Source organism: Calypte anna, chromosome 12 (assembly GCF_003957555.1).
Source record: "Calypte anna isolate BGI_N300 chromosome 12, bCalAnn1_v1.p, whole genome shotgun sequence".
Lineage (NCBI taxonomy): Eukaryota > Metazoa > Chordata > Aves > Apodiformes > Trochilidae > Calypte > Calypte anna.
In genome coordinates, this window is record NC_044258.1 from 14054776 (window position 1) to 14069078 (window position 14303).

Here is a 14303-nt window from a genome sequence, read left to right on the forward strand (position 1 = left end):
CTCCTGGTGGAAAACAAAGGGGAAATGAATGGAAACTCTGAGCAGGACTGCAGAAAAACAGGGGAATTAGGAATATCTGGGGTGCCTGCAAGCACCACCAAACATGCAACAGAAAACCTTGCACTTTGCAACTCTGCTCTTGCACTACTCCAAGCAAAAAAGCCTTCTCCTTACTGTGAGTGTCTTTAATGTAATCCCACTGAGACCAGAGGAACTGCCTGCAGGTAGATTTAAGCTGTTTACCTGCCACTGCTGCACATATATATTAACATCCAACATCCTAAATCTGGACTTAGCTTTTGGCTGGGGTAAGCCAGCATCACTGCACTAAGCCAGCAGAGGAGCTGACCTCTAAAGTGTTAATAATCTCATTGCCTGGAAAAACTCTGCAGCAAAGAGGATTGCTCTGCTGCTGTGCTGAGGAAAACGAGAGCAAAACCCAGCCCAAGTCTAATTCAGCATCATAAATACCATTTGTGATTATTCCTCGTATTAAAAAGATGGCTAGCACCTAAAATGTCCTTGGAAAATTTAACCACTGGTGTGGAGACCATAGGAGCTTGAAGTCCCCCTGGCCAGGCTGTTTGCTGCATTCGGTGAGTTGGGCAAAGGGCTGCAGGGCTGTGGCTGAGATCAGGCTCAGCACAACAGTGACAAGCATTTCTTCCTGTCCTTACCAAAACATGTGTAACACAGCACTGATTTAAGTGGTGTCTGGGCCTGGGTGACCTCCTACATTCTCATAAACCCTGCAGCTACAGACCACACGTGCTGAGAGCTGACCTCAGGGCAGTTTGCTTCTGCAACCTGGCAGAGACGATACGGAACTGATACAAAACATAATTCTAATTTTTGGGTGTCTAGGCACATTCCCCTTCCCTCCTTGCAAGCCCAGGGCCCCACAGATCACCCTCCCTGCAGGTACACACTCACCTATGTGAGGCACATGTTAAGGAAGATGCTGGTAGCACTGGGTCCCCACGCTGCCCTGCTGGCATGGGGAATGGGAATAGGGATAGGAATGGCAACAGCTCCCACACCCTGTGGTTCCCAACTGCAGCCGGTGTGGGTCAAAACAGGTGGAGCAGTGGAAAAACCCTACTCAGTTATTTTATTCCCCACTGACCAAGGAGACTTGAGGAAAGCAGGGAGGGAAAAAAAAAGTTACGTACTTGCTTTCCACCAAGGTAGCTGTTTGCTGGGGTTTTTTTTTTGTTTTGTTTTTTTCCATTAAACTGTTAATTTGTTTAAAATATGGCTTGGTAAAACTCAGTATGAGCAGATCAAACTGAAATCAATATTTGTGCTAATTACAGCCTCCTAAAAATTGGAAATAATGGCCCAAAGGGTACAAACACACCAGCTGTGAATCATAGGGAAAGGATGAGGGAAAAGGCAGTGTGGGCATTGAAAAGAACAGTCCAGATGAGCTCTGGAAATTTAGCTGCTCATGGAATAAATTTCAACACAAACGAGCAATGCACTCGCAGGCCTGCTGCAGATGGAAGCGACAGTCTTTTGTTTCATGTTTTGTTTTGTTTTTTTTTTTTTCTCCCCATGCCTGCTTGATGGGTGATCTGCGTCTGGTGCTCTGCGCTGCAAAACTCTCCCCGGAGCAAGCAGGGCCGGCGCCCGAGGAGGCTCTGCTGTGCTCCCTGCATGAATGAGGCATTCTCAGTGGAGATGGGTCATGCTAGTAGATGTACACAGCAAGATTATTTGACTCTAATTCATGCCACTTGATATAATGTGATAAAACATTTGACATGAGAGATAAGTTCCATTTTAATCCGGTAAGATACGGGGGAAAGAAAGAGTGGGAATTGTAAAGGAGGAAGAGGTTTCTAAGGGACAGGTAATGCGTAGAAAGAAAGGTATTGAGTGAAGGAGGAGGTTGGCTGGGGAAAAAGCAGCTTTCCCTGCACACTGAAGAAGCAAACGAGCGAGTAAGGAAAGCGAGGAAGGAAGGTTGTTATAGTTCCAGAGCTGGGAGACTGAGAAATGGCACTGCTGAGAGATGAAAGGAAGGAAAGTAGGAACAGAAGCTGCTTCAAACAGAAATCAATATATGGACAAATACCCTAAAGGAGACTAAAACACTAATGCTACAGGCTGGCTGTCAACGCAAAACCTTTGCTATAGAACAGCTACGAGGACAGAAAGGGTATAACACAAGCAACAGAAACAGAGATATCAGTTAACATGCATCCAAATCCAAAACAAACAGGCATCACAGGTCACCGTTCTCTTACAGTCCAATGAATTTATCTTATGCAACAGAAAAAAAAGGTCTGAACATCCGCGTCAGTTCCTACCATGCCATCTTCACCAAGGAGACCACATCTCAACTTCACCTGTGGTGTCAGATACCACAGCATGGTCCTCCTGAAATATGAAAGGCTACTCCTTGTCAGCTCTATTTTGGTTAGCTTTTAAAATTAAAATTTAATACACTTGATTCACTGTCAGTTTTGGTGTGCTTGTCAATAAAATGCACTGCAAAATGTACAGAAGAGCTGGACCTTAGCAAGTGCGTCTGCCAAAAACCTGGCTCAAATTTTAACAGTGAGAACGATGACCAAGATGTTCTGTTACAGAGAGATTTTCCACAAGCTTAAACACAGTAAAGAGCTCTCTAAGATGCTGTTCCCTTAAAGTCCACGCACAAACAGACCAAGACACAGTAGACTAGAGTAGAGATTTAAAGCAGGCAGAGAGCAGATACGAGCCTTAGTCAGAAAGAAAGGAAAGATTTATTTATTTTTTAAAGCTATAACCAATAAATTTTCTCAAAATGTGACTTATCCTCCTGTCTTATTTTGTCACATTTTGGGTCTCTCCTTCTTGGTGTCCAAGGAGGAGGAGGCATTTACTTACATCAAATAACCTTTCTATATACATCTCCTCATTGACCTTATCACGCAGGACATCCTGAGAGTGGCGGACAAATGTCACATAGGCATCAGCAACATCCATCCCTGGCTTCTGCATGGGGGAGAGAAGAAGAGAGAGAGAGAAATGTGAATCAGGGTGGAGGGGGCAGCTCCTCTGCATAGCCTGGGTGCTGCTTTTCCTTCTCCATCTCCTGCTGTCCTCCTGCCCCTCTCCCTTTCCTTACCTGATGGACACCGAGCCCCACTGCTTTGCCCAGCAAAATCCCATGTGCAGCACAAGATCATGCAAAGACATATGCTCTTTCTCTTCTTTCACCTAGAGCAAAGCCACTCAGAGAAACAAAGCTCTCCCTCAACATCCTGATGCTGGGAAGCTACCTTGGGTGCTGTTGATCTAATGAGTGAACCAGCAAGCTGGGATGGGGATATGTGCTTTTCTTGTCTCATCTTCTCTACACGAGGTTTTTGAAGGTGGAAAGAGCTCAAAGCCAGAGCTGGGCTCTTGGTTCTGCTTCTATAGTGTGAGGATGCATGCAGTAAGCATCTGCCATTGCAGAAGGAAAGCCAAAATCACCTTCCCTTTTCTGTGTAGACCCCCGGCTTTTACTGCTGCTCTTAGGAATAAATTGGGTAAATGGTAGGTCAGGGAATGGATGTCTACATGAATGTTTAAGCTGCTGCAAAACTGCAGGAAGCCTCCCCTTGCTGTCACAGCTCCCTGCAGGCTTTCACTGATTTTAAACAGCAACCTACAAGCATGCAAGAATTTGGACTAACAGCTTTTATTTAAAGAAAACTGGAACGGAAGAGAAAATACTTAAATCCTGTCTAAGTTCACATTGCTTGATATACTGGAATCAAACTTACCTCAAAGCAAGCCCATTAAAATACTGTAACATCAGTCATTACTAGAGCTGCCACAGTATCTTAAATTCCCATGGCACATTGTAAGTTTGTTAATAACTAGTGTCATTAGTTTCCATTATTGTGATTTACCTCAGATCACAGAGTATCATTTCTCTGCAAGATACGATTGTCAGCCGCTGTAAATTGAAGTTAGTTAACACATCTGTGTAATTTCCAGGGTGAAAATGAGGACAGTTTGGAAAGCAGTAGGAAGGGAGTTTTTTAATACAAAGCAAACAATTATCAAGCAAAGGGCCAGTGCTTGGCCCTTGGGAAGCCAGTAGCATTTCTTAACACCTACTGCAACAATGACAAGGTATTAATTTGAAAAACAATGAGGACAACACGAATGTGGCAGTAGTCAAGTGTTACACTTTCAAGCAATTTTCAGCACACTGATCGTGCCCATTTCAAGGTGGCATTAAACGGATTGGTTTGTGCCCAGAAGACTGCAAAAGCATTTGCAGAATGAGATTTAACTGATGCTTTTCTGTTCAACATTAGGATTTCCCCTCTCTCCTCTAAAAGCCTCTAACAAAACTGGTTTTTCTTTCTCCTTCCTTTGGATAGGCAGTGGCCAATGGACCATGGGGCATCCTCCCACACAGACCTGGGAGCTGTGCAGGACTGGTGGTTGATTTCATCAAAAATTTGGGGGCTGTTGAAGAAGTCAGCATAACGTGGCTACATTTCCAGGGAGAGGTGGGGAAACAACCAAAAAAATAATCCAGATAAATGATTTCTACTCTAGTTTCCACAAGAACCAAATTATATGACTGGTTCCAAGGACTGGAGCAGACTCTGCTCCTCCTGCATGGCTGCAATGCTGAGGACCCCCCAAAGGTGTCCCAGGTACAATGAGAAAATGTTTCTGTAAAAGCTTAAAAGGGTTGTATAGCATTTTACCAAGGTTGTTCCCTAGAGAAGCTTTAATTTCCAGGAACACAGAGGACTCAGAGAAGTGCATGCTTTGCCTCAGAAGTTACTTAAAGTAAGTGTCCTGTGCTCACATTCCTGATAAATAAATATTTAAGATTCACTCAAATGACTAGGAGTTTCAGCTGAAGATCTCCACATTTTCTAGGGCTAGAAAAGAATTCTGAGTCTCTCTTCCTAACGTTCCTGATATCTTATTTCTATTGATCCAAGACAACAGGATGCCAACACCTCTGCATTGGAGCATTTTAAACCAAGCAAAATCTCTTATTTTTCAAGAGTTTGTGTTTCTCACACTGGGCGAAGGATACAGCAGTGTGGTAGGAAAGGTTTCATTTGGGCTGAAGGAATGGAAACATCAAATGCAGGTGATGTGATCTAAGATGTATGATAAATTTTGCATGTCATTTAAGAGCATCCAGAGCAATCATATGTACATTAAAAGTACTTAGAGATATTATACACACAGGTCATCAAACTCAATTAAGTTATTCTTGGTTTACACTGCCCAGTCTAACTGGATGCAGGAACTGCTGGGGTATATTAAGATCTACTCTTCATTTGTAATTGCTCAGGATCTTTCTGCTTGTAAATGTTACAGTAACCCCTTATTCCAGCCAACATTTATATGTTACACTTAAACTCAATTTAAATGTAAATTTCTGGCAAGTTAAATGCTCTGTTAAGGCCTCTTTTCATTATGAAGCAAGGTCTAATTAGAGGAGACGATGTACAGTTTTCCTACACCAATTACAGAAAAGTGGAAAAAATTATTTTCATTAACAATTTCCCAAACACATGTTGCTAGCTCATCGCCATTTCCCCAAAGTAATAAAAAAGTCATTTTCCAAAAGAGTAAAATAAATCAACAATTAGAAGAACAAAAATAAAATAGACTAGCTAATGTGTTAGATGTGTGTTGGCTCAGTTCTAACATGTCTGGACCTTTTTGTTTGGAAATTATACTGTATTTGTACAAGTCCAAATGAAGAATCAACAGAATGCACTGCTCCCATTTTTAAAAAAATGTGATTCAAGCCAATTGCATAAATATGGTACCTTTTTGACACCATCTGCAAACTATTGCCTAAACAGCCTCACAGGTCTCCATAAGGGGGTAACTGCTCATTATTAACATCATGGAAATACTCTTTCCAGTGCAAATGTTAGAAGTGTGAAGGCCCGTGGCTCAAACTTGGCTGCCAATGCATAACACAGGTTGCTACACATGCCATAAACCAAAGCACAATACAAATTACTGTGACAGAAGTTGTTTAAATCGTGCTTACGGGTACATCCACGTATTTGGAAGCAGCCTTCACCTGTGAAAGGAACAAGAGAGAGTTTACACCATTAGTACATTTCCATGTCTTTTCTTTTTCTTAAAACACTTGTAAGAGCTTCTCCAGCCACAACTTGGGACAATATAATCCTGAGCAGGGGAGAAAAGGTGATAAAAACAAAGTTTCCTGTCTAAAATAATAGGTAAGGGTCTTATTTTTGTTGTTGTTTTGGAGAGGTAAGTTTACTGCTGCTACAGCTCTAATAGCAACAGATGATAGCGTGGGAGTTGTGTTTCTCCCTCTTCTACTTTGGTGAGCGGGGGAAGAGGGGGTTCAGAAGTAGACATCATTATTTTATTTGGAGGCCTCGCTCTCTGCCTGAAGCCACGTGGCTCTGAAGGCAGCACACATCTCTCCCTTCTGGACCTGCATCCTGAGGATCTTGGGAGCTACCCTGGCAAGTGAAGGCATGAGGAGGCTGCCAGGCACCTGAGCCGAAATGGCCAAAGAAAGCACCTGAAGAACCCTAATGTTGGCCCTACCCATAGTCCCCACAACAACATATTTCCCCCAGCTTTGCAGGCTGCAGTCTGGGACATTATTTTGCCCACTTTGTGCTGTCCCTGCCACTGGCAGGAGTTGGCAGGAGCTGGCAGGAGCTGGTGGGCTGTGCTGCGGCAGCATGCTCCCACCATGCTGCAGAGAATTGCCCCAAAGCTTTTCTGCTTCCCAGACTATGAACAGCCACATTAGAGTTTGCCCTGATTTCTGTCCCCATTTTTTCAAAAGATGCTATTTGCAGGAGGATGTGGGAGAGCAGACACTGCACTCAACAGGGTCCTCCCAAGCCAACGGGGTCTGCAAGACCCCAAATTTACTTTGTCTTTGGTCTGTCTCTGGTGTGCCATGCAGCAGGGTGCACATCGCCTGGCACAGAAGGTGGGGTGGTCCCCAGTGCCAGGGCCACCTTTAGCAGCTGAGCAGTGCCCAGCTGGCCAGAGAGACCTTTTTCCCACTGTAGCATAAGGCACCGTGTCTAGAAAGAGTCCGGCTGGGATTTTCCACAACGTTTCTGCCTTTAATTAGGGTAAGTGTTGCCGGCCATCTTTGTTTGGGTGTAAAAGCTCACCTGCTTTTAAATATTTCTAAAGCTACCATTAAAACAGCCTAAATATAACACGCACACAGTTGCATCTTGGGATGAATAAATTATGTGTCCCGAATGAGAGAATGAATGTATGTGTGAGACAGAATGTGAGAGTGGGTGGAAGCACTCATATGGTGTGTGTGGGGGGTGCATAATTAAGCACAATGAGGCGATACAAAAGACCAGACTGGTGGTAATTGCCGAGGTGAACGCTGCAAGCATTGGCAGCGCCTGGGTTGCTGAGCTGAGGGGCAAGAACAGAGGGAAGGGCAGCAGGAGGGTGTGGAAGTGCTGGCCGCTGCCCTGAGACCCAGGATCTGGCTCTCCAAGGGGCTGGAAGGGGACGGGGCACATCCCAGAATGGGAGGTGACGAAGGAGGCAGAAAATCAGTGCCAAGCCCTCGCTCCAAGGGAAGAGCGAACGTGCGTCTCTCCGGCAGGTATCCCCGTTCCCAGCTGGCTGTCTGGACAACTCACCCTTTTTCACTGCATTTATCCTCACAACTTTGTTGGGAGGTGGCAAAGCACTCTGCCTGGATCCCTGGCTGCTGCTGAAGGGGAGAAGAAGAGCCCCAGCCCCTGGGTGTGAAGGCAGCTGGAGCCTGGCCAAAGGTGGCAGCTCAGGAGGAGGACACAGTCCCCCCAGACCCATGCCAGCCACAGGCAGGGCTACCTGAGCTGCTCTTTTTCTGAGCAGCAAAGCTAAAGAGCCAAGAGGAAAGCTGGGAAAACGATGCAGCTCAACAGCCCCCAGAACTGAAGCCGGGCTCCATGATGGAGGCTGTACCGTGCCACGCACCTGGATCTTCAAGTACTTTACCCTGGGCATGAAGCAGTGCAGTGACACCCCAGGAAACCTGAGCTCTGAGCAGGGATTTAGCACTCTTAGGTCCATCTTAGCATCCCCATCTCTAGCTGCCTCCATCCCCAAAGAGGCGACAAGAATAACTCAGTCGGCTTCCTGCAATCTCCCCCCTCCACCCACAAAAAAACTGAGCTGCTTCTTCTGCCCACTCCCCTTTAATCAGAATAATTACTTGTTTTTCTTTAAACTCAGATTTGGCTACATTTAGTGAAATTTCCAAACTGCCGGATGTTGTGTGATTTTTGCTAGGCTGCCGTTTTTCACAAAGTATGTGACTTTGCCATGAAACGTCTCAGTTTACCATACAAATTTTGCACAGAACAAAAATAAGATCTTTTACTTCTGCCTCCCTCGGGTAATGTGCAGTCTTTAGTTTTAATTACCGTAGGTGTAATTCTCCACCTACAGAGGCCATCCAGATTAAAGTGGATTTTAGCAGCTGTCATTCCTGTGACTCGGTGGATCTGCACATGCAGACGCCCAGCCAGGGCCTGGGCTACTGCCACCGAGATGCACTTAAATGTAGCAACAAACAGGCCAAATTTAGAAGGGTATTTTCCTCTCAAAAGTGCTCTGCAAGGAGAAGTGGCTAGTGAGAATTTATTAGGACAACAGATGCATTAATTTTATCTTGAATTTCGAGGCAAGAATTAGAAATGAGGATATCCTACTAGGTGATAAAACTGTCTGTCACAAGACCCCCTGAATACATGTCGCTCACAGAGTGCCTGGAAAACACACCATGAAAGAAATCGGTGGAAGGGGGTGGGAGACTAATGCTTTCTAGAGCTCAGCGGCTTGGACCATCACATTTTGTTGTATTTGTTCAGACAGGGAAACCGTGGGAGGTGGTGCAAGCATGCTGTAACAAGAGAGAGTTTCTCTATTTATCGTTGCAAAGACTAAACACAGCAAATCCCATTACTACTGCAGGGAAGGCAGACTCTGAGCCTGGTGCCAAAGAGGTCGGGGCTGTTCCTCAGCCTCCTCTTGTGCCTGGTGCTGCCCAGTGGCTCCCAGTAAACAACTGGGACAAAGTGAGAGATGCCTCTTGCCCAGAAAGGAGCAATCCTGCTCTTCTGCAGTGTACCCAGCCTCCTTGCTGGGGGTGAGGGCTCAGCACCTTCCTGGGGATGTGCACACCCCACGTGCAGAACATGTTTGGATGCAAACACTTTCCCAGATGGAAACTCAGGAAACTGAAGCTGTGAAGCTGGGGTCAAAGGGCTGTCAGAGCAGGGCAGGCATTTTTTCTGCTTCTGGGGCAGTTAATTGTTGGTAAGTGTTGGAGGAGCAGCACAGTGAGGATGCTCAGCCCCCACGCATCTCACGGGCACCCAAGAGCCTGGCACGGCTTGGGGGTTCACTCAGCAAGCAAATGGGCCCTACTCAGCAGCATCAACAGTAGGATGTGGTGGGAGCAGCACAGCACCAACTGAGGAACAGCTTGGATTGATGGAGAAGGATGGGCTGCACGTTACACTGTCTGCCCAGGCTGATGCTGGGACTTCCGATGCCTGAAAAGCTGCCGCCTCCACATCCTCTGCTGCTGGCAAACGAGCATCTCCCAACTAACCCTCAGCAGCACTGGAAGGAGGGAAGGTAATGACTCCAAGCCATCCCCTGCATCCTCCCAAGCAGGGTGAGCACAGCCCCAGGGCTGTAACCACGCAGGGTCTATCCTGGGAGAAGGTCTGCACTTCAGGGCAGTGCGTGGGACACCCTCCCTTCCTCTCCTTCTCCAAAGTGCCTACGGCACACATGACAAGTTGTGACACCTAGTTTGGACCTCATGGCAGCCTGGAGAAGTTGCCAGACTGTAGGCACACAGCTGCCTGTGAGCAGAGTTTCTCAGCTCTGCTGGTGAGCTTTCTTACATCCATTCTTACCATCCCTGTTTCTAAGCAGATCCAACAAAACTGCTTCAAACTCAGCAACAAGGTACCAAGAGTAGCAATTAACAGACAACTATGAGCAGCTAAGAGGAAATGTTACTGCAACTTTCCAAGTAGACCCAGGCACTTGGGTGCACCCCCTTGTCCTTGAGCTAAGCTGAGAGAAGCCATGTTTGCAAACAGATGCTCTGGTTAACTTTCTGGTATGCATTTTCAGAAGACCTTTGAAAATTATCTGTCCTAAGAACCTGCTACAATGTTTTCCAGAATACAATTCAGATTGCTAAACCCTTGTGGATACTGAAGTCAGTTTTATACAGATAGTGCTCTTGTCCTGTAGCTTTCTAGGAAATACATAATGGGATGAGCTGTGGATTGGTTCTGTAGTGTTAGGGAGAAACATGTCATGAGAGGCACTTTGTGCTGCATAACCTCATGGCATTTCTCCCACCTTATTATCTTTCAGAAATAGGGAGGCACTCCTTATATTGCCCTTATTTTGTATTTTACTTCTTAAGATGGTCACTGTTATGGCCAGAATAATGAAAGGAACACACCTGTCCCACAAGGTGGCAATGAAACAACTTCTTCAGCAAGAGAAATGGCACAATGCAAAGAATTTTTTTTTTCATACATATCCTCAACAGAACAACTCCACTGGCTCCAGTGGTGACCAGAGACATCTTTACACTGTGCTACCAGAACATGGCCCATGCATCTTGGGTGTTTATATTCTATGTATATGCACACAGATAATGCATTCATGTTGGGGTTTCAGTGTTCAAACATCACAGAATGTCAGAATTATTATGCAGCTGATCTAGTCCTGGGAGAGCAGGAGATTACAACTGGGGGAAAAGAAAACAGAAGAAAGGAAAAAAAAATGTCTGTACTTACAGTAAATGACAGGAAAGAAGAAAACAAAGTTCCTTCATCGTATCTAGACAGTTTGGCCAAGACTCCTTCCAAAATGGTGACAAACTATGGAGACAAAAAACAATGCAATTATTTTTAATATTTGAACAAGGGTGTAAAAATCAACATAGGCTTTGAAGAAGTCAGTAGAGCTCTCAGCACTGCTAAAGGAACAGACAATCTGCCCCTGAGCACAGTGAGCCAGAGGACAGAGAGAAAATTGTATTGCATTTTTGGGTGTTGTGTCTCTCTGGGTGGGAATCACCCCTTGATACCATGGGTGATGCTGGGGACAGGAGGTGGGTGCAGGGGAAGCTGGTACAGCCTCTTGGGATGGGGAAACTGGTGGTTCTTGCTCCCAGTACACAGTGTCAAGCATGCAGCTAGCTGGGTATTCTTGCAGAAGAATCAAACTGGCATATGTTGGCAGATTATGTTTAAAGGTCTCCACTGTATAATAGGGATGACTTGTTCTCGGGAAGTTTGAAACTAGAGGAAAACACACCCCACCATCCTTCTCCCTACGTACCACTTCCCCTCTGTGTAAGCGCAGCACACCAGACCTACACAACAACCCAAGGGAAATGCTGGCATCTGATGAAAAAACAATTTCCAAACAATTAAACCTGACATTTTGGAATGTATTTCCCACTACTGTCACCTCTAAATTAATTTCTTAGAGGAGCATATGGTGATCTTGCACAAGATGAGTTACTTTGTCCCCACAACCTTAGGGGTAGGAGTGGTGACCACCTCTGCATGCCACCCCAAAGCCCACACAGCAGCACTGTGTGGTGCCACCCTCTGACTGCAGCTACCCTCAGTGCCATGAGGTGATGCTGGCCATGGGGTGCTACCCCATCAACATAACACCCAGTCCTTAAAAATCCTTCTGGCCCAGTATGGCAATCCTGCTAATGGTGTATTACATTTCACACAGCTCCTAATCATCAAAAAGTCACCATGAAAGGACTGGGAGATGTATGATCTTGCCTGTGAGAAACGAGGAGACAATTCAACATCTTAATGTGTCACATTTTAATGGAAACACACGTATTAAAACCTCAACGTTAACAGTGAATCACTTCACCTGAAGCTGAAGGTTACCTTTGCCACTAGGAGTGTGATCATTTCTTTGACGGTTTCCTCAATTAGTTCATCTATTTTTGAATGGTACTGGTGCTAAAGAAAAATAAAAGGAGAGGGGGAGGAAAATATTAGCAGTGATCACAGGCAAGAGCTCTATGGCTGTCAGCCTCTTTTCTTGGTAAACCACAATATGCCACAGTATTAAACCAAAGAATAATGCAGCTTATTACCCTGTGCTCCATTACAGTGGTTGGTAATTACTTACATTAATAGAAGAGACACTGAATTCAGGAGAATCTTACGTCAGTTTGTGAAGCGTGGGCAAACCCTCCTCTTTGTGCCCACACCACATGTCCTGGAAAGGCTTTCTGTGCCCAAGAGCACCAGCACCCAGTGCTCCTTGGGACCCTGAAATCCTTTTGCTCAGGTTCTGCAGGCATCATCCTGTTCACTTGGCACATGGGTCACACCTGGTGCTGCTGGAGGGGGACGGCAGCCCTTGCTTAGGGCACAGCAAACTACAAAGCCCTTGGGAGGGGAGCAGGGTGGATTTGCTGCACCAGAGGAGTTTACAGTTTGCTATAACCATCAGAGAAGGTGCGGTGAACTTCCCATTACGGCAGCAAAACACACAAGTGCATGCTACACACTGCGTTCAGCAGGCGCTCAGTTCATATCAAGCGCTCATTTAAATGCTCTGCTCAGTGACTATAAGATAGATTTAAAAAAAAAACCCAACCCAACAAACCAAGATGAGCCTTTTTGTCCCATGCAAAAACCAGCAGGCCACGCAGCCCCGAACCCTGGGTGTCAGCAGATCCCGTGGCACGAGCTCAGACCCAGCTGACCAACGCCAGCACTCGCAGCATCGGCGCTTGAGTCTTCAACCCAATTTCTGCACATGCCAAACCTTGCTTAGCTTGGGAGCTCTGATGCAATCATCTGCAATATGGCTAGGATAGGTACTAAAATACAGTCTTCTACTAATTTAGAAAAGACCTGTTTCCAATACAAGATTTAATTAGTGAAAACATACAGTATATTCTTATTTTCAATGGACTGAGAAAATACTGATTATGACTGCTTTCCAACACAAAACATTTGATTTTTCAGTCAAACATTTCAAGCACTGGTGCTAGTCACTATATTCATTACCACTTGGCATTAATATTGTTTTAAAATGTTAACATCAAATCACATTGAAAGAGAAATCTGCTTTAAATACTAATCAGACTTTGGGAAGGAAGACAGCGAGGGCTTTACAAATGCTACATGTTGGTCTCAGTGTCTGGTTGGTAGTCTCTGAACTGCTCTACAGTTTGGGGATTTTTTTCTATGATAGTAACATTAATACAGGAATTTGGAACAAAGAAAATAAAAGTAGGACACACTTACCCACTCTTTAGCAAACTTTTCAGATGATTTGGGACAGAAATAAAGAGGAAAGTGCAAAAGACAGGAAAAAGAACATATGAAGATAAACAATAAATAAAGCAAAATCTTTAAAAAAAGGGACATATGAGAACAGCAGCAGCATGCACAGAAACAATAAGCAATGGAAAATGAAATGAGATCAAAACCTCCTTTCACTGCAAGATCAGAGATCACTACCTGTAGCATTTGCAGGGGGAAGGGACCAGATTGTACCTCACTGCTGACAGCCTCTTATGGTTTCATTTTGCTCTGAAGAGGAAGGCAACGGGCTGTCGACAGGCAGGGTTCAGCACTGGGGCAGCTGCACCCCCTTCCCCAGGGATGGATGTGCCTGAGGGGTGAGCCCTGCTGCAGGCAGGGCAGGGGGGTCCTGGCTGGGGCCACTCAGAGCCTCCCTCATGCAGGTGATGGGCTGGCACCACCACACCACAGGCTGTGAGCTGCCGGGCTTGCTCAGGGGCAAAAACATACATCAACAAACAAGTGATATTTGCATTTGCAGTTCTCATTTCCATGTCCTGCTTTGCAGGTCAAGACACCTCTGAGTCCCTCATAGCAATCACAGTTACAACTAATCTGTTCAACACATTATGGGCTCCCAGGACTGACCCAGCTGCTCCCAGCACAGCTGGAGATGTAGCTGTGGGGTGATGGGGACCTGTAACAGCCAGGTACAGGCAGGAGCTGCAGAGATCCTCAGCATATACAGCCAGGGAATGAAGAGGCATTGTGCATAAACTGGGGTGGTCTTCTCCATGGTATTTTCCTTCTGCTGCTACATTTTCTATGTGCATGGAAAAACGCAACCAAAGATTCATCGAACTGCTTCCATAGGGTAAATCATGAGTTTTAACTCAAAAATGGCTGCCTACATGCAAAGCAATCCAGTGGGAAATGCACAGACCAATGCATTTTCAATGAAAAGCTTGTTTTAAAAAC

General features: G+C 45.4%; 1 protein-coding gene across 5 annotated transcripts in view; it reads right to left on the bottom strand.

The window, feature by feature from the left end:
- The window catches only part of CADPS (calcium dependent secretion activator), a 203624-nt gene that overhangs the window by 17699 nt on the left and 171622 nt on the right, over positions 1-14303 (bottom strand). For all 5 annotated transcript variants that reach the window (XM_030458293.1, XM_030458292.1, XM_030458289.1 and 2 more), the window contains 4 exons: positions 11949-12023; positions 10824-10907; positions 6026-6058; positions 2878-2985 (listed from right to left, as the gene is read on the bottom strand). In XM_030458293.1, the coding sequence (XP_030314153.1) occupies positions 2878-2985; positions 6026-6058; positions 10824-10907; positions 11949-12023 (300 nt within the window). The remainder of the gene's footprint in view (positions 1-2877; positions 2986-6025; positions 6059-10823; positions 10908-11948; positions 12024-14303) is intronic.